This window comes from Chlamydomonas reinhardtii, chromosome 3 (genome assembly GCF_000002595.2).
Source record: "Chlamydomonas reinhardtii strain CC-503 cw92 mt+ chromosome 3, whole genome shotgun sequence".
NCBI classification, from domain to species: domain Eukaryota; kingdom Viridiplantae; phylum Chlorophyta; class Chlorophyceae; order Chlamydomonadales; family Chlamydomonadaceae; genus Chlamydomonas; species Chlamydomonas reinhardtii.
The window spans coordinates 2,038,269-2,056,410 of record NC_057006.1 but is presented as its reverse complement, the minus strand read 5'-3'; the positions used below and the strand labels follow the sequence as shown (position 1 = coordinate 2,056,410).

The 18,142-nt window shown below is 63.5% G+C and overlaps 7 protein-coding genes across 8 annotated transcripts in view; 5 read left to right on the top strand and 2 right to left on the bottom strand.

The window, feature by feature from the left end:
• Positions 1–2,295, bottom strand: part of CHLRE_03g156500v5 (uncharacterized protein) — a 2,762-nt gene extending 467 nt beyond the window's left edge. The window contains exons 1-6 of one of the 2 annotated variants that reach the window (XM_043060608.1): positions 2,028–2,295; positions 1,752–1,838; positions 1,275–1,514; positions 1,021–1,132; positions 268–782; positions 1–110 (exon numbers count right to left, since the gene is read on the bottom strand). The exon at positions 1–110 is cut by the window's left edge and continues 46 nt beyond it. In XM_043060608.1, coding sequence (XP_042925737.1) covers positions 1–110; positions 268–782; positions 1,021–1,132; positions 1,275–1,514; positions 1,752–1,838; positions 2,028–2,183 — 1,220 coding nt within the window. In that variant the 5' untranslated portion in view covers positions 2,184–2,295. The remainder of the gene's footprint in view (positions 111–267; positions 783–1,020; positions 1,133–1,274; positions 1,515–1,751; positions 1,839–2,027) is intronic. The other variant, XM_043060609.1, reaches the window with a different exon arrangement.
• A 100-nt stretch (positions 2,296–2,395) lies between these two features.
• CHLRE_03g156450v5 (uncharacterized protein) lies at positions 2,396–3,991 on the top strand. Its single transcript, XM_043060606.1, has 4 exons — positions 2,396–2,484; positions 2,839–2,983; positions 3,141–3,779; positions 3,971–3,991. The coding sequence occupies exons 2-3, from the start codon at positions 2,846–2,848 to the stop codon at positions 3,228–3,230; spliced, it is 228 nt and encodes a 75-aa protein (XP_042925735.1). The 5' UTR covers positions 2,396–2,484; positions 2,839–2,845; the 3' UTR covers positions 3,231–3,779; positions 3,971–3,991.
• Positions 2,396–3,991, top strand: CHLRE_03g156476v5 (uncharacterized protein). The gene is made up of 3 exons (XM_043060607.1): positions 2,396–2,983; positions 3,141–3,779; positions 3,971–3,991. Exon 1 carries the CDS (start codon positions 2,767–2,769, stop codon positions 2,929–2,931), a length of 165 nt encoding a protein of 54 aa, XP_042925736.1. The 5' UTR covers positions 2,396–2,766; the 3' UTR covers positions 2,932–2,983; positions 3,141–3,779; positions 3,971–3,991.
• Positions 3,992–4,055: 64 nt separating this feature from the next.
• Positions 4,056–7,342, top strand: CHLRE_03g156400v5 (uncharacterized protein). Its single transcript, XM_043060605.1, has 7 exons — positions 4,056–4,316; positions 4,483–4,897; positions 5,110–5,222; positions 5,576–5,628; positions 5,852–5,992; positions 6,306–6,388; positions 6,666–7,342. The coding sequence occupies exons 1-7, from the start codon at positions 4,228–4,230 to the stop codon at positions 6,921–6,923; spliced, it is 1,152 nt and encodes a 383-aa protein (XP_042925734.1). The 5' UTR covers positions 4,056–4,227; the 3' UTR covers positions 6,924–7,342.
• Position 7,343: 1 nt separating this feature from the next.
• CHLRE_03g156350v5 (uncharacterized protein) lies at positions 7,344–13,625 on the bottom strand. The gene is made up of 14 exons (XM_043060604.1): positions 12,945–13,625; positions 12,362–12,674; positions 11,836–11,984; positions 11,330–11,599; positions 10,887–11,061; positions 10,461–10,655; positions 10,075–10,173; positions 9,579–9,865; positions 9,146–9,311; positions 8,831–8,911; positions 8,657–8,688; positions 8,342–8,450; positions 8,053–8,154; positions 7,344–7,777 (listed from the first exon to the last, which is right to left on the bottom strand). Exons 1-14 carry the CDS (start codon positions 13,433–13,435, stop codon positions 7,589–7,591), a joined length of 2,658 nt encoding a protein of 885 aa, XP_042925733.1. The 5' UTR covers positions 13,436–13,625; the 3' UTR covers positions 7,344–7,588.
• A 130-nt stretch (positions 13,626–13,755) lies between these two features.
• On the top strand, positions 13,756–15,378 carry CHLRE_03g156300v5 (uncharacterized protein). Its single transcript, XM_043060603.1, has 3 exons — positions 13,756–14,013; positions 14,129–14,395; positions 14,555–15,378. Exons 1-3 carry the CDS (start codon positions 13,894–13,896, stop codon positions 14,669–14,671), a joined length of 504 nt encoding a protein of 167 aa, XP_042925732.1. The 5' UTR covers positions 13,756–13,893; the 3' UTR covers positions 14,672–15,378.
• Positions 15,379–15,745: 367 nt separating this feature from the next.
• Positions 15,746–18,142, top strand: CHLRE_03g156250v5 (uncharacterized protein). Its single transcript, XM_043060602.1, has 6 exons — positions 15,746–15,882; positions 16,002–16,166; positions 16,266–16,339; positions 16,552–16,669; positions 16,967–17,106; positions 17,333–18,142. Exons 2-6 carry the CDS (start codon positions 16,026–16,028, stop codon positions 17,499–17,501), a joined length of 642 nt encoding a protein of 213 aa, XP_042925731.1. The 5' UTR covers positions 15,746–15,882; positions 16,002–16,025; the 3' UTR covers positions 17,502–18,142.

The window sequence follows — 18,142 nt, the reverse complement described above, 5'->3', positions numbered from 1 at the left end:
AGCCCCAACCGCTCCGCGGCCGTGGCGCCCAGCGCCGTCCCCGCCGCCTGGCCCACCAGGTGCAGCACCGCCGCGTGCGCCAGCAGCCGCAGCGCCGCGGCCTGGCGCTCCTGTGTGCGGCGGGGGGCAAGGGCAGGGGGGCAGTTGGGGGAGTGGGTCACGGAGTGAGGATCTCAAGCGTGGGCGGCAGTGGGCGCGACGCGGGTACCGTACGTCTGGTGCGCCCACAGAGCACGGGCACGTCAACCCAGGACGCTTCCCACATACCGTGCACACGCACACAGTGCCTGCAGCTGCAGCGCCTCCACAGCCCCGCACCTGCTCCGTCTCGCCGGCCGCCGCCACTCGCCCCAGGCGGCTGAGCAGCTGGCCGTAGGAGCGAGCCATGGGGCCGGACGGCCGCGGCGCAGCCGCCACCGCCACCGCCGTCCCCGCCCCTGCCGCTGCCTCCATCGCCGCCTTGCCCTTCCCGTGAGCGGCCGCGGCGCTGGGCAGTGATGCCCCCGCACCGCTGCTGCCGCTGCTACTGCCACTCCCAGGCCGATCTGCAGCTGCAGCTGCTACAGCCTCCGGCGCCTGCTGGGCAGTAGCTATCAGCGCGGCCAGGTCGCGGCGTAGGGCGGCCGCGCGCTCCAGACCCAGGCGGCCCGGCCGCAGATGCGCTAGAGCCGCGTGCGGGCTCTGCAGCGCCTCCACCGCCGCGCTGCTGCCCTCTCCTGCGCCTCCTCTCCCGCTTGTGCTGGCGACGGCGGCCGTGGCCTCCTCCACCGCCGACTCCAGGGCTACACACACAGACACACAGGGAGGCATGTGTCAGCGTGTCTGCGGGCTATCCTGCATGCGCCGCCTTCACCATGTGCCAGTCCACTATGGCTGGTAGCCCACCACCGCCACACCACGACGCGGCCCCAACCCGAACCCTCATCGCTCTGCCTCACGCGTGCCCATATAAGACTCCCTACGGCCTACGCACACAACCACACACGCGCCTCACGCCTCCCAGTCCCAGCCTCCACGCACCCGCATGCACCTCCGCCAGGTCTGACAGGTACTGCCGGTAGCGGCCTTCGCGCCAGCTCCACTGAGACACAGGCGGCGGCGGCGGGCCCGCAACCGCCAGCGCGCCGCGCGCCTGCAGGCAGAAACCGGGCCGGGTACATAGGCGGGCTTGGAGCTCCGGCCAGGGGCCTCGCTGACCGGTAGGCTTCGACCATTCTATCAGTCCATATAAGCATGTACACAGCAGCACCCAACTGGGCAGTGCACAAACACACCTCGGCCATCTGCAGCTGGTGCGCCAGCTGGGTGTGGAAGGGCCGCGTGTCCACCCCCGCCCCCGCCGCCGCTCCGGCGCCGCCGCCGCCGGCCGGATCGGCTGCTCCTTGTCCCGCAGTTGCGCCTGCGAGCGCCGCCGCCGCGGCCGCCGCTGCCGCGGACCCTTCATAGGTAGTCACGTGGCTGACCATCTTCAGCTCGCCCAGCTTCGACCGGTTGCCGTCGCCCCAGTCCGCAACCTGGACCGCCGGAGACAGGTGTTCACAGGCATTCATGAGCACTTTAGTAACACTAACATGTAGAGGTCCAATATCAGGCAGCCGGGTATTTCCTACAGGTGCTGCTGATGAGGACCGGCATTGTTTCCCAAACCCCACCCAAGGCCACCTTGCGGGCCCGTTGGCCCGAGCCCTTACCCCCGCACTCCCACAGGCTCCCACATGGGCTTTGTCCCCGCCTTCCTCAGCACGACCCACCTGCACGTAATCTAGCTTGCCGCGGGCGGCCTCCTCGGGCCGCACCGGGCGCGCCTTCGAAGCTCCGGAGGCGGCGTCTCGTGCCACCTGCAAGCACGCAAGCAAGCAGGCGAATTCTTTGTGCTATCCTGCAGATCCGAGGCATGACTTCGGATTTTGTCACAGCTGCAAGGCCTTGCGCGAGGAAAGGCTAGCCAAAGCTAGCCGTTCCGGTAAAGTGTCCCGGACTCAGAATTTGCGGGGCTTTTCCGGCTCGCAAGCCTACCAGCCACGCACCCGTTTGTCACCCCCAGGCTTCCTGGCATCTTCCTGCTGCACTGGCTTGTTACCGAAGCCCTTCCCCGCCGTCTTCGCAGCAGCTGCGACGATTGCAAGCCGAGTCGCCCCGGCTCCACGCCGTGAGGCTAGGTGGTGACATGGCTTTTGCAGCATTTGACAGCTTATGCTTATAAACTGGCTCAAGGCTGCAGCAACGCACTTAGGAGGATTAGGCAGTTCGCAGTTGCCCGGTGCTTTCAATGAGGCCACGCGTGCTAGCAATGATTGCTCCGAACTAAAGCTTGTCCACAAATGTTGCTCAAGTAAGTAAATACGCACGCACTTCCCATACGATGCAACATCTGCCCAAGTCCGGCGAGCACTGAATGCCGCTTTGCTTGGCAACTGCCGCGAGGTTCTTCGGCGGTCTGAGCGGTTTGCGAGCAGTGCCATCTAAATCGCAGGCGCTGGCACGGTGAGGGCGCAACACCCAGGTTCCAACTGCCGCTTGCACAGCACTTGCCGGCGCTCCCCTTTCCCAGCACGCTCCCAGCATTGCTCTCGCCCACTTCAACCCGTGTGGTGCATCACCGAACCGTTTGCGCATCTTATCAACTTGAAATTGCACCGGATAAATGTCGATTTATCTGAGCGCATGGGGCAACGCTTCTACGGTAGCTTTCTTGCGCAAACTGAAGGCTATTCTTTAGTAAAACAGCGTGCTCATTTCAATTTGAAGCCGCAAGAAGCTCCAACCATGACTTCTTCCTGTGCTGTTCTCCGTGGCCTGCGTTCCGCGAATCTGTCGCTACGCCCTGGCGAGGGCCAGACCGTTAATGTTAAGCTTCTCGGCCGCATCGTGGAGGCTGTGGACTATGAGCCGGAGGTCATCGGGCTGTGCCCTCCAGAACAAGCAACGTGAGGCCGTTCACCTGATCGTCGAGTTCGAGGATGACCCCGAGACCTTCTACACGGTGAGCCGGCTGAGAACGCGAGGGTCTAATGCGGTCGCCAGATTTGTTGCTTTGTTCATGAAGCGTCCATGATGAACTCAGGACTATTCGAGTGTTAACAGAGACTTAACACCGAGAACCGGTTTAACGTGCCCTGCTCGCGCTGCTCAACATGCAGGTCATGGTGTACCAGGTGCAGCACTTTGCAAACCGCGAAGACTTGAAACGTGGCAGTACATCCTGCTTGTGCGCCCATTTGCGCTACTAGCAGCAGAGGAGGTCATGTCGTGGAAGCCAGCGGGCACGTCCGACACCTGCCTCGGTGTGGACTGCTGCCTGGACCGTCCTCGCGTTCTGTCACCGGGCGCCGCTGCCGAGGAGTTCCCGCACCTGCTGATTGATGACGCGCGCCTCGTCATCAACAGCACGCCCCTGACCCAGATGCAGCCCAAGGCGGGATTCACGGGGGTCATGTTGGTGGAGACGGTGGATGGAGGAGTCAAGCGTGTGGGACGGGAGCGCGGTCGTCACGGTGGTAACGGGAGTTGATGGCACCTCCAGCGCCCAGCTGCTCATCATGCCCAGCTACGACAGCGCCTACGAAGTCAAAATTAAGAAGCATATGTAGCGCGCGGTTTCGCTGCTGGCTGTCAGCTGCTGACGGCCGGCCTCGACCGCGCTTCCTAGACAGGGTCGCTAGGGCTGCGGCCACATCCTCGGGCACCGCAGCTGGGAGACGGCAACGCCGACAGCAGAGTTATCAGGCCAGGGGTAGCCACGCATGCCTGCGTGAACATTTCCGTGTAAGCAAGTCATGGTACGTGCTTGTAGCAGTACAGACAAGCGCTTCCAACGGGGAACATTCCAGACACCAACACTGCTGCTTCTCACTGCGCTGGGACCGCCCGCCCCTGCGGCATCCGGCACCGCTGTGCCCGCCGAGAATCCCACCGCCTGCATAGCCGCAGCGCCTACATTTTTGTACGCGTTTCGCATTGCTGCACGCAGGCCAACCCGCCCCGGGCTATCCGGAGCTCCGCGGCGACGCATCCATGCATCCGCCTGTGAACTGCGACAACTCTCTGACAACCTAAGCTACTGCATTACGCATACGTTGGCTAATTACAGGCGACCGATGCGACGGGACATCAGCGGGCGACCTTGCATGGATAATTCGGCAATTTCCCGGAAATGGCCCATTTTCCTGCGCGGCGACCGGGTGACATATACACATATAATCGGTGCAACATCTGCCCAAGTCCTGAATGCCGCTTTGCTTGGCAATTGCCGCGAGGTTCTTCGGCGGTCTGAGCGGTGTGCGAGCAGTGCCATCTAAATCGCAGGCGCTGGCACGGTGAGGGCGCAACACCCAGGTTCCCCCTGCCGCTTGCACAGCACTTGCCGGCGCTCCTCTTTCCCAGCGCGCTCCCAGCATTGCTCTTGCCCACGTCAACCCGTGTGGTGTATCACCGCACCATTCACGCACCTTATCACTGTTTCCCCCGTTGCCAACGCCGCAGGCACCTGTTCACAGGCGTCGCTAGGGCCCACGCGAGCTGCACTGCCTCCACCGGACGCGCCTACGCCATGCCCACCTCCGCCTCCGCCCCCACCTCCGCCCCCAGCACCGCCGCTGCCTCCGCCTCCTCCGCTGCCGCCGACCCTCCAGCCGACCATTCCCAAGCAGACCCGCGCACACTCTTCCTAGACGCCGACCAGACCAGCCGCTATGCGGCGCACCGGCCTCACTACCCCCCACAGCTGTATGACCTGCTGTACACACACGCCTTCCCAGGCCGCCACCCCACCCCCGGCCCGCCCTTCCCCGACCTGGCGGTTGCTGACGTGGCCACCGGCAGCGGCCAGGCCCTGGGGCCCATGCCGGAGCACTTTGGCCGCTGCGTGGCTCTGGATGTCAGCCCCGCGCAGCTGCAGGTGGGGTACGGTGCGGGGCCCTGTGCGGGGCCGGCAGGGGCGAGGTTGGGACTGGGGCGGGAGCTGACGGCAGCTATCAGTTGCAACCGGTGGTGGGGGCTATTCTCACTATTGCATAATACTCAGTCGTGGATGCGGATAAGGGCGGTCTGTAGTTTGTGTAACCTTTAGTTGTCCATCCGCCTGCCGCACCCGCGTGGCGTTGTGTCCAGGAGCTGCCGGCGCCGCTGCGGGCGCGGGTGGCTGTGCAGCTGGGCGACGCACACGCCACCGGCCTGGCCGCGGGCAGCCTGGACCTGGTGACGGTGGGGCAGGCGCTGCACTGGTGCGTGCGGGGGCGGCAGGGCCGGGAGGGGGGCGGCAGCGAGGGCTGGAATGGAGGAGGTTGCGGAGGAGGAGGAGGAGGAGGAGCAGGAGGAGGAGGAGGAGGAGCAGGAGGAGGAGGAGGAGGGGGAGGGGGAGGGGGGAGGAGGAGGGGGAGGGGGAGGAGGGGGAGGGCGACGGGTGTGCGGTGGGTAGTTCAATAATTCCCAACATGGGGCATGGGGGGACCTGGCCATTGAACGCAGTGGCACTTGTCGTGGCTGCCACTGCGCCACGGTGGGGCCAACATGGCGCCGGGCCACCAACTGGCACGGCGTGTGCGTGTGCACCCTCTCCACATATCGCCCTGCGCAGGTTCCGCTTTGACGAGTTCTACCGCGAGTGCCGCCGCATCCTCAAGCCCACGGGTGAGGACATGCCGGGCGCTCCATGCATCAAGCATGGTTGCATGGAGCACACACGCCGTCTCGACAAGCTGTTACTTGCACCACCTCCCTCAATAGCCTACACACACCGCTGCCTCTTGCCACGCCCTGCCCCTCCTCCTGCTCCTCCTGCTCCGCCGCCGCCGCTGCCGCCTTCATCACCGCCGCCGCCACCTCCTTTGCTGCCGCTCTCCCCGCCACGCAGGCGCGCTGGCAGCCTTCACGTACGGCTTCGGGCGCCTGTGCGGCTTCCCCGGGGCCCAGGCGCTGTACGGGCAGCTGCACAGCGGCACCCTGGGGCCCTACTGGGCGGAGGGGAGGAAGATAGTGGAGGCGGAGTACGTGGGTGAGCACGCGTGTGTGTGTATGTGTATGTGTATGAGCACCTGTATGTGTATGTGTGTATGTGTGTATGTGTGTATGTGTATGTGTATGTGTATGTGTATGTGTATGTGTATGTGTATGTGTATGTGTATGTGTATGTGTATGTGTATGTGTGGGTGTGCGTGTGCCTGGGTGTTCCTGGGTGCGTGCAGGCGTGCGTGGGGCCTGCAGCTCGGTGCATGCGGTCCGTGTGGGCCGGTCAGATTCAGTGCGGAACAGAGCACCTGTTCGCCTGGCAGCCATGCCCCATGAATATGTGCAATGTGCGGCTGCAGGCATCGAGCCCGGTCCGGAGCATTTCGGCCAGGTTGTGCGGCTGCGTGCGGCCATGCCCAGCGACATAAGCCTGGACGAGCTGGTGGGTGGGAGGAGTTGGAGGGAGGTGCTGTTGGACACCTGGTGCCATGTTTCATCTCGGCTTCCACCGCCCGTACGTATCGGCGGCGCCTTCCATGCCACATCGCAGCCGTGTGCTTGCACGGGCCCCACGTTTGGGCTTTCCCCTTCCCGCCGAACCTCACGCCACGCGTTTGCGTTCTCCCGGCCCCCTCCCACCCTTCCATCCCCTCCAACCCTTTCCCCCCATCGTGTTGTCCCTCTCGCCACCGCTGCTGCTGCCCCCCCCCCGCACGCAGGCCGGCTACATCAGCTCCTGGTCCGCCTACCGCGCCTACCTGCGGGCCAACCCGGGCCAGCCCGACCCGCTGCAGGCCTTCAGGGCGCAGTGCGAGGCGGGGCTGAGGCAGCAGGCCGAGGCAGGCGCAGCAGGCGCAGGGGCTGGCGGCGGGGAGGGGCAGGGGCAGGGGGCGGGGCAGGGGGCGGCAGTGCCGCAGCTGAGGCTGGAGCGGGATGCAGTGCTGCTGCTGGCGCTGCGGCCTGTGCCGCTGGAATAGCTCGCAGATGGGAGCGCAGCGGGAATGCTGCTCGACCCGAGAAACTTCACATGTCAGGAGGTGGAGTCAGGTGGAGTACGGTACCGAGTCCCTCTCAAGGCACCTCTCGGCACCTCGGTGTGGTTTGACTGGAGGAGGATGCTGTGCGGGGAGTTGGGATCTGATGTATCAGGTCTGTAGGCGCGGGTTGCATGTGTGACCGTGGATACTGTATTTGCCGAGCGGAGATTCCATGACGGAATTTGCGCTGATAAGCAGGGGAGGTGAGCAAAGCAGGCAACCAGGTAACCCCTGGAGGTAATGCCACAGCGCTCCGAACATTCACTCGCATGCATGTGTGGCCGTGCACGCGTTCGAATGCTCGTGGTGTCATGCCCCCGGACGACGCATGTCGCGGATTTGTACCGCCCGAGCCGTACTGCCCGTGCCTTAACAGCAGTCCGCTGCTGCGGTGGGCTCAGGCTGCCTCAGCACCCATAAACCATTCACCATTCGACCATATAGTCCGCTATTATTAAGCAATAACAACGCCCACCAGCCGCCTAAGCTGCACCACACCACTGCAGCACCGAAGCCAACCACGCAAGCCGCACCATAGCGCACATCAGCGCACAGCGCACCAGCTCTTAAGCTCAGTAGCAGCATGTGCGCGTGTGGGTGTGCTCTCAGTACGCGGCCGGCTGCACCAGCACCTGCTCCAGCTGCGGCATGACATAGTGCTCGCGCGTCGAGGCGAAAGCGGCGGTGGCGGGGTGGCGGCGGAAGGCTCGCAGCAGGCGGGCGGCGGCGGACTGCATGTCGGCGCGGGGGCGCTGCAGGTGGTCCACCTTGGCAGCGGCAGCCTGCATGCAGGCCTGGGGGCGGGGGGAGGGGGGGCGAGGGAGGGGGAACAGACATGTGGGTACGTGTGATACGGTCCATTACAGCATAAAGAGAGACGGCGCCGGAAGGCGTCTTTGTGCAACCCCTTCCTACTATACAGGCCTGCAGTCACCTCCCCAACCCGCCCTCCCACTCCTGAACACGTAGGAGCCCTAGCCGGCTTGCCCTAGTGCACCCTGTACTGCTCTTCCAACCATCTTCCCAAACCCCGCCTATCGCCCTAGCACTGTCTCCCTGCATCACCCACCAGCCAGAAGGGCTCGCTGACCGGCACCGCCACCTCCGCCACTGCGTCCACCAGCGTGGCCAGGTAGGCGGGGCCCAGGTCCGCCAGCAGCGGCCGGGCAGACTGCGGAGGCGGCACAACAGGAGGCAGGAAGCGGGCGGATTAGAATGGGCAGTGACAGGGACTGTGGTGGGGGTCGGGGTGTGAGACCTGCGTATTTCGCTGGCGTGGGCAGAGCAGGCAGCCATGAAGGCCACACAACCCCCTCCGGCCCCTGCCTTTGCCCCCCCCCATCCAGTGGCCCGCACACCTCGGTGATTGCCTCGTACACCTGCGGCTGCGTGATGCCCGCCACCGCGAACGCCTGCGCCGCCCGCACCAGACACGCCTTGCCCAGGCGCGGCGCCACCTCCGTCACCCTGCGGCACGCATGTGCGGCGTGTGCGCGGCCCGGTGGGTGGGGAGCGGGTTGTGTGCGAGGTGATGGTACACTCGGCAGGGCTACCTGGCAGAGCCCGGCGTCATGACACGTCAGACTATGTTGCAAACCTGTACCGGGCCCGGCTGCAAAGTACTAGAGTACACAGCCGCAATCCATCCCCACGTGTGGCCCGCGGCCGCCCACCTGTCTGCTAGGATTTGCATCAGCTCCGGCGCCTGTGAAAGGCGTCCAGCAAGCGAATGATCTGTCACGGCCCTGACCAGCCTGCTCAGATGCTCCACATGCGCGTGCCGCCCGCACCCACGCCCGCACCCCCTCCATCCACTCGCACACCCGCACACACACATGCATGCACACCTGCGGCGCGTGCCCCGCCAGCGCCACGCTCCAGGCGATGTCGGCATAGTTCTGCGGCGTGAACAACAGCGGCAACGGCACCTGCGGCAACGGGGGCGGCCGCAGCAGGGGGGCGCAAGGTTTCTTTAAGCTACAAAACAACAGGTTAGCACCATGTTGCATCACGACAGGTTTCAATGACGCTCCGAAGCACGCCCCGGAAGCCATGCCCGTAAGCTCGCGCACTCCGTAACCCTGTCCTGCATCCAGCCATCCATACCCACACACCATACCCATCCTCCTCTTTCCTCCTTCCTCTCCTCTCCCCGTGCCTACCTGCAGCTCCGCCGAGCCCGTCAGCAGCCCCGCCGCCTGCGCCTGCGCCGCCTGCGCCGCCAGCCGGGCCCGCAGCACGCCCGCCGCCACCTCGAACATGTCGGGCCGGTAGCAGTCCAGCAGCGTGAAGGCGCGCAGCACGTTGGCCAGCTGCCGCGAGGTGTAGCTGCGTGCGGGGTGCGGCATTGTGGCGAGCAGGCCGGGGCAAGGGCAGGGTGCCAGTGGGGAGCTTTAGCCAGAAGCCGTCGGGAGGGTGGGTATCGCCCGAGCCCAGTGAAAACACCCCACAATATCACCATGAGGGTGGTCAAGCGACACGGGCGCGACACGGGTAAACCAGGATGTCTGGATGACAACACCCCTGACGCACTGCCCGCGCGAACCGCCTCTGCCCTGTGCAACTGCGGCCGCGGCGACAACGACACCCACGCACCTGTCCGGCCGCGCCACCACATCCCCGGCCACACAGTCCATCAGCAGCGGCTGTAGCAGCCCCAGCCGGCCCATCGCAAACACGGCTGTAGCAAGGTGACGCGGCACCACCTGCGCCCCACCGCCGCCGGCGCCGCCGCCGCCGCCACTGCCAAAGCCGCCATCCGTGCTACTGCCGGTGTCCATGGCTGTAGCCGGCAGCGTGCTGAGGCGGCTGTTGCGGTGCATGGCCACCAGGCGCTGGGCTAGGGCGCTCAGCAGCGGCTCGAAGCGGGGCGAGCGGCCGGCCTGGTGTTTTGTTGAATCATAAAAAGCGGGAGAGCATGGAGGAAGAGCTCAGTGTTTGAGACTGCGTGGCATGGGCTTTCTGCCTCAGATGCCCATCGCTGATAGCGTGCCCATCCTGCAGTGCCGAGCTCATGCCGTCGTGCCGCATCAGTATAGAATACGGTATGCTGCTACAGCGCCCGTTCACGCCGTGCGCAACCCCGTCCTACCTTGCTGTTGCCCACCGCCCACACCATGAGGGACACGGCGTTGGGCGACGACTGCGGCAGCTTGGGCGTCAGGGCGTCCGCCGCGCGCTCCAGAAAGTCCTGCAGGGGTAGGTGATGGATGGGAGCAAGACGCGTAATTGAGTCATGGTGCCACTCTTGACTTGCGGGCTTACAGACAAGAGCACAAGACTTCGTCCCCGTGTCCTCGACACAATCTGTGGATGACGCCTACTGCAGATTCAGCATCCCAAGACCGTGAACAACCACTTCATCACTATACCCTGTCATCTATCCCCAATACCCGTAACCCGTACCGATACCACACACTCCACAACAGGCGCCCAATGCGTGTCACAAACCCACCCAGCGGCACCATTCCTACTCACGAAGTTCTCATACTTGACGCGCGCGAACGCCGCCGCCACGTCCACGATGTGGTGCGGCGCCACCAGCGCGTGTCCCGAGGCGCCCGGGCGGCCCATGTGCCGCGACATCCAGTTGGCTGCGGCGTCGCACAGCGCCTCCGCCTCGAAGCCGCTCTTGGTGAGGCAGGACAGGATGTTGGACAGCGTGGAGGCGGGCTGGGGGTGGGGTGGGGTGGGTGGGACGGGCGGAGGCGCCGGGGGTGGTGGTGGCGGTGGTGGTGGTGGTGGTGGTGTGCGTCAGTCATTGATAAGTTTATAGGTGTACAGGAGGATTGCGTCGGCAGCGTCAGCGTCAGCGGCAGTGGCGCCCAGGCGAAGGCATCAACACCATCCTGCCTATCCCGATGACCGCGGAGCGGCATACACATAAATGTCGGTCACACTCACGATGGCGTCCGCGCGGTCCTGCAGCCCCACACTGCCCATGTCCAGCGCCCCCGGCGGCCCCACCGCCGGCGCCGCGGTCTGCAGCCGCAGCACCACCGCGTGCGCGATGGACATGGCCAGCGGGTAGTACATGAAGCGGGAGGTGGACATGGCCGTAGCCAGCGCGCCCAGAGACCTGCGCACACACGTGCAGTTGCAGAAAGCCGGTGTGCGAGTCATTGGCTGGGACGACTTGGGTAAGCCACGACACTGCTTTAAGAGTGTTCAGGTCATCGACATGAATGGAGTGTTCGGTGCCCAGCGCTCGAGCGTGGGCTTAGAGGCCCCCCGGAAACGGCCAAGCACAATGAATGGGCAGAGAGGACAAGTGCGCCCGCGTCCCAAAGTGGCAGCGCCAAGAAGCACTGTGCGGCAGCCACGCCGCCCCCCTGCCGGGAACTCACTTGCTGGGCAGCAGCTGCAGGGGGTTGCCGGGGCCGTGCAGCAGGTGGCTGATCTGCTCGTACAACTGCCGGTCCCCAACCACCGTGCCGGGGCCGCCCAGCAGCGCCTCCGGCAGCTGCTGCTGCTGCATGGGCACACGCTGCCAGGGCGGCAGACCGCCACCGCTGCTGCCGCTGCCACTCGCCTCCTCGTCGTCCTCACGCCGCGCCGCGGCCTCCTCCTCCGCCAGCGCCGCGGCCTGCAGCTGCGCTTGGAGCTCGCGCTCCCGCCTGCGCCACCGCATGCAAACACACGTACACACGCAATCACTTGAGCGGATGTTGGACTGCCATCCGGTGACGCACACCGGCATTCCCAGCCATCGTGCTAAAAACCCTTACTCCCTACTCCCACTCCCAGTAGCGCACACTGCCGCTTTCCTCCGTGCCCCCTATCCGCCCTCCTACTGCTCTTCATTTGCCGCCCAATCCACAGCCCACTGCCGCCTTCCTCCGCTGCGCCCCACCTGGCCGCCAAGTCGAACAGGCGCGCGAAGGCAAAGTACAGATTGGCCAGCAGCTGCGGCGCCCGCACCGCCAGCTCGGGCGGGCAGCCGGAGGCGGGGTCGGGGTTCAGTGCCGGCAACACTACGTCGCGATAGTAGGCTGACACGGTCTGTTGAGGCGGTGGGTGGAAAGCGGTAGGCAAAGTGCATACTGGGCGGCGCAGCAGGATGACGGGAGGGGCGGGGGTTTGCGCACACAAGGGAACAGGTGCTGGACCACCCAGACCTACAGACGCGCCGGACCAACACAACAGCGCACTGTAGCGCGCGTTAGACGAGATGCAAGCAACCTCTCTAAGCCCCACCAAGGGCGCATTGTGGGGGTGCTCCTATCGCCCCTCCTAACATGCAACGACACTGTGGCACGGACACGGCACCCGTGCATACAGCACACTCGTCTACAGTACTGCCTCCATCTGCCGCACCCGGCCATTCCTCAACCCGCCCCATCCCAACCTGTCCCACCCCGGCCCACAACCCCGCCCACCTGCAGTCCTGCATAGTCGCCTGCGGGGTTGAACCGCAGCATGGCCAGTGTGCGCAGCGCCTTCACGGCGCCCTCCGGACTCAGCCCGCCCGGTGTGGACAGCAGCTGGATGAACACCTCACTCAGCCGCGTCAGCACGTCGCTCGCCGCGTCCGCGCCCGACTTCATTGCGTACTGCTGCTGCTGTTGCTGCTGCTGTTGGGACGAGGGCGCCAGGTACGCGTCCTGGGGCTCGAGGGATCTGAGCTGCGGCGTGATGGCGGCGCTACTGCTGCACAGCCGGAACGCGACATCCAGAGCCTGGAGCAGCAGCCTGCGCAAGTGGCGGCGAGCAGCAGAACGGCGGCACGCATTGCGGTCCACTGTCTGTGACTTGTGTCGTGCTCGCCGTCACGCCATCGCCCACACCCATGGCAGGCCAAGCTAACCATGCGCGTACAACCTCTTCTCAAGATTCACGCCCAGCGCTTGTCACCGCCTCGCCCGCCTTTCACAACCGCTGCCACCAGCCCCCTCGCCTCACTCGCCGCCCCTCGCCCCACACACCCCACTCGCCCCCTCGCCCTCAGCCTGCCCGACCCACATCTCATCGAACAGCGCCTTGTGCTCCTCCCTCGCCAGCAGCGCATCCAGGTGCTGCAGACCCAGGCACGCCGCCAGAGAGTCCAGCAACTGGCCGCGAGCCCCCAGCGTGGCACCGTCATCCGGCGCGGCCTGCTGGGACTGGGCGGCGGCGAACTGGGGATGCGAGGGGTGGAAGGCGGCGCTGCGCGCCGCGGCAGAAGAGGTGGCGAATCCGCGGCTGAAGAAGGGCGGTATGGAAGAGGACAGGGGGGCTGGGGCAGAGGTGGAAGCGCCCAGAGGGCTGAGCGAGCGAAGGCTGCGCTCGTGTGCTGCACACCCGCACGACGACAGCTGCGCTGACGTGCTTGGGCCGTCTGCCGCAGGGCTGGGGCCCCATGGTCGCCCGCTGGTGGTGCAAGCGCTGGTCGCTGCTTCTGGTAAGAGTCCTTGCTCCACACAGCGTGCAGCGCGCTGCAGCAGCGCGCTCGCTCGGCTGCGTCCCAACGTCATAATGCTGATTGACGCCCAATAGCACGCCTTTGCCAATACTCAGTTACGATAGGTGTTGAGACTTGTAGGTGAACGATGAAAGCATCGGCAAAATGCCGTAGATCAGTGCGGTGAGTCGGCTGGGCTTCCGTTCCGAGTGATTCGCAAGACGCGTGTCGTCACAAACAGGTTGGTAAAAGATACTTGATAGATAAAGTCCAAACCAATAGCGAAGCGTCGCGTAACGGCGTGCTTAGCACGCCGAGCAAAGACGATCGGAGAATGGGCCATCCGTCTTGTATTAGTCGCCTTCCTTGTCACCAGTAAGCACTTTACCGTATGCATACTACAGTATAAGCTACCGAGTCGCGGCGAAGACCTCTCGCAGCAGCTGAACAAGTTTGGCATTTCCACGGTTTACCTCGCTGTGCGTCCTCTGCGAATCCTTATACTAATTGCTGCATATACGAGCAATATAAATGGCTCCGAAGAAAGCCGACGCTGCAAAGGCAGCAAAACTGTCTGAGAAGGAAAACCTGGCGCGAGCGGAGACAGAAATCCTGTCCTTGCAACATTTACTGGAGCTCAGGAGCCATGAGGTAAGGAGCTACCATCAAAAGGAGGTTGGGTATTGCGGGGGCAAGCACGCGTCCCCGACTAAGTTGCAGGGCACGCTGGACCGCCCTTGACCGCGCCTCCCTACCTACCCTGCAGGCTTTGGAGGCGCGGCGCAGCGAGCGCATGTGGCGGGAACGCATGGACGCCTTCCAAACAGCCATTGAGCAGCAGAAGGAGGACACGTTGGATATCACCGCGGACATGATGCGGCAATACAAGGGCATGCAAGAGCAGCTGCTGAAGAAAGTGTCAGACCTGGAGGCGGAGAACCGCCAACTAAAAAAGGTCATCGACGAGCGGGACGCAGAAATTGTGAAGCTGCAGCAGGAGAAGGAGCAGAATAAGAAGAGCAGTGACACGGAGGTACGCGCGGGCGGCTGGGGTGGGGGAAGCATGGTTCGCAGGTTGTGCAAACCAAAGAATCAGGGAATGTGCATGGCCGCCCATGTCCAAGTCCAAGTCTATGGAAAGCTCACGTGTCCCAATGACTAATCATGTGGGCGCCCGGCTGCCGAACCGCAGATCCTGCAATACCAGCACAAGATGGAGGAGATGCAGGTGGAGTTCGCGCAGATGCTGCGCGAGACGTTAGACCGCATGCATGAGCGCCTGGCGAACGGCACCTTCAACAAGAGCTGATGAACAGGAGGGCTTGGGAGGGGCCGGCAAGAATAAATGCAGTGTGGGAGATGCATTGGAATGGCGGGCGTAAGTGTGGGAGGAGTCACAGGCAGGGGCCGGGGGCCAGGGGACTGGGGGTTGTGCCTTCGGGTGAGGGGCATGGCGGCGGGGGAGGCGCACGTGCATGACGATGGACTGTGGTTCCGCGCCGCGCGCCTGGCCTGCAAAACATGCGTCAGTGTGGATTGTACACCTAGATAACGTGCTCAACGTTAGGCTGGTTGTTACTGTGTGGGTGGACAAGTTCATTACGTGAGGGCGCCGCAAGGGTGTCCTGTCTCGGGCTCGAGGGTCGGCAGTGTCCGAGCTTAACGGCAAGTTGACTGGCATGCAGATACATAGGCAAGCAGGAATGGAGGTATTAGGCAATGGCATGTGTCAAGGTGCTGTAGGAGCACAAATTGTACTTGGTTATGCTGAAATCTAGTTACGCCAGGCCCATGTTGGGCATGGTGGGCGTGAACTGGTCTGAGTGATGGGTACATGGCGGAACGGTCTGATGCTCATATTGTTCTCTCGGTCCTCCTCCGGTCATACTCTCACAGGACTACGGTACGCGCAGTGCTTGGTCTTGCGGTACCAGGGGGCGCGCCTCCGTGCGGTACCAACGAACGTTGGGGCATCTATCCCTATCTTTTGTTTTGTTGAACCACGAACCGTCTCACGTATCGGCCCGCTGGTCGTGCTTCACGTGTCATATCTAGCAGCTGACATCACTCCGACTAGAGTGATGTAGATGTCAGCTGCAACAACTGTAGTAGGGAAGGAAGGGCCTCACCGGTGCACTGGGGCCGATGCGTCTCGAGTTCGGCACGCCACGGGCACGCCGAACATGGCGCGAAACCAAAGCCGAATCTCGCCCTCAGTAGCAGATGCCGAATGTGGACTACCGGTCGCCTGCTCAACGGACCAAGACGGTCGGGTCTGGAGCTGCGGGACTGGAGGGGGGACGTCAGCTCTCTCAGCTGCAGGCACCATCCTCCCATTACACCTATCGCCAGTTCCGTAAAGGCCCCAACCTCTCTCGAAACTAGCTATCACATCAATTCGTTGATAACAAGTACTTTGCATACAGTACGTGACTTGCACTGAGACCGGCTTCTGATTTCTTCCACAGCAACACCGCGGTCAGAATGTCGCTGCATCTGGAAGATGAAATTAACAAGCAGGTGTGGCTAATTCAATATCCCACAATTTCCGCAGCTCGGACTGGTCAGCGCAGGCATCAGAACCTGCCTCAGCGCAGAGTGTTGAACCCAGACCCGTTTGCCCTTTTGCCCGTACGCAGTATGGCGACAAGCAACGCGTTAGTATGCTGGACGCCAAGAAGAACCCGCTGCTCATCTCGATTCTGGATGCGGTGGACACGCTGAAGAACATGGAGGCGCAGAACAAGCTGCCCGTGGATGCCATCAAGAACTGCAGGGGCCTGCTGACTATGCTCACCAACAAGGTGGGTTAGCGCTGCACGGTGCCAGGTGGCAACACCCACAGCGCCGACCTACCACCGGTCGTGCCACTTTTTGACAGGCCCCCCGATACTATGTCGCAGGTCGGCTTTGGCGTGTCAGTCACTCAAGGATACGGGCTGGTCATTGCCCGCCTTCCAAACAGCCCCTCCGGATGGTGAGCTAATGTGTGGAGGCATTTGCAGCTACATGCGTGCAGGACCGGGCCACCAGCTGCTGTTCTTAGGGGGCAGCGTTGCCTGCAAAGATCTCAAATCCTGCACAACATGCAGTACCTGGGGTGCATAGAAGCTAAGTCCAGGCGGCACTAGGTCGTAGCATCCAACCACCGGGCACAGCTGCATGACCGCCGGGTGTGTACGGATGCAGGTCGGCGCCGCTGCCCATCAAGGTTGACGGCTTCAGCGTGGGTGCAGTCATGGGCTACACCGAGCAGCACACGCTCATTAGCCTGGCCACTGACAACGACATCCAGGCGTTTCTGAAGGTGCGGCGAAGATGGGAGGCTCCGGGATGGGGCTGGTGCTCCTGCCGCGTGGGGCTGCGGGCGTTCGTTGCCGAGTAGAACAGCCGACTGATTTGGGTTGCGCCGCTCGCCTTACGATGGCGATAGCTGTCTCTTGCTCACCAGGCAGCTTTTCCTAGCCCGTGGTGTTCATGGCTGCGGTATAGATTTGGGGACCGTTCCAAGTGGCACTGTGGATGGTGCCGGCACCCAGGCCTCATGCCGTTCATCGCATGTCCGGGGACATGACCCAACGCCCGTGCATGTTGGTGCTCACAGGATAAACGTGCCATGAAGATTGGTCTGGACTTCGGCGTGAGCATGGGCGACAAGGTGGACAAGAACGCGGCGGTGAACACGCAGACCGCGCAGACGGACGCGGCCAGCGGCGCCAAGACCCGCATCTACACGCTCTCAAAGTGGGTATGTGCGTCGACTTGCCTCAAAGCCACTTGAACCTCAATGGGTCGCGCGCCGCTGCACGTGAGACTCGTGCGGCCATGGCGCAGCCGCCCCCTACACGCACCAACTGACAGCATCTCGCACCATTGCCTCCGCCTGGTCACGCACTTATGCCGTTCCACATCTGCGCGCTTGTAACCCAGTCCCCTGACCCTATCTCCACCCCACCTCCCACCTGCGCAGGGGTATGATGGTGGACGTATCGATGCAGGGCACGTCCGTCGAGCCGGACGTGGAGGACATCGCCAACTGCTACGGCCAGCACGTGAGCCCCGGCGACATCCTCACCGGCAAGGTGTCGGCGCCGCGGGAGGCCACGCTCCTCTACAACCAGCTCAAGGCCTGGCTTTAGAGCGTGTGAGGGTGTGGGGTGGTAGTTGTCGCCATTCCAGGATGGTTCGAGGAGAGCATGTGTGGCTTGTGTAATTTGGGTTGGAAATTTTTGTGGATGGTGGGTGGTGGATGGGCGGCTTCGTGACGGACTGAGAGCGGATGTGCGTTAGTGTGCGCATGGGGCGCGCGATCGGCCAGGAGCCAGAATCAGACGGCGGCGGAAGCGCGTAGATGTGCGCGTGTATGGCGTAGATGTTGCAAGGGCGGTGTGCAAGCTGCATGAGGCCCCCTGCGTAGTGGGCGGGCACCATGAGTACTGCGTTAGAGTTCCGCTCTGGTCTACATACGCATTAGTTTCGCAACACTCGTCAATAGCGTGCCTGGGTGAGCCGTGGGGGGCTCGGGATCACTGAGCATGGGCGCAGTGCGGGGCCGTATGCGCGCGGAGGGATTCAGACCGCGCGTGCAGGACTGCGGCGGTGAGATAGAATGGAATGCAAACTTTGTGACCAATCTTAGACGGCGCGGTAAGCTACGAGGAGGCTTGGCACGCTGAGGCAGCTGGCACAGTCCGGGCGCCCGCCACAGCCCTGGCAAAACTCACTTGTTTGAACCGTCGGGCCGTCACGGCCATGAAAATTAATTAACAACAACAGGTTA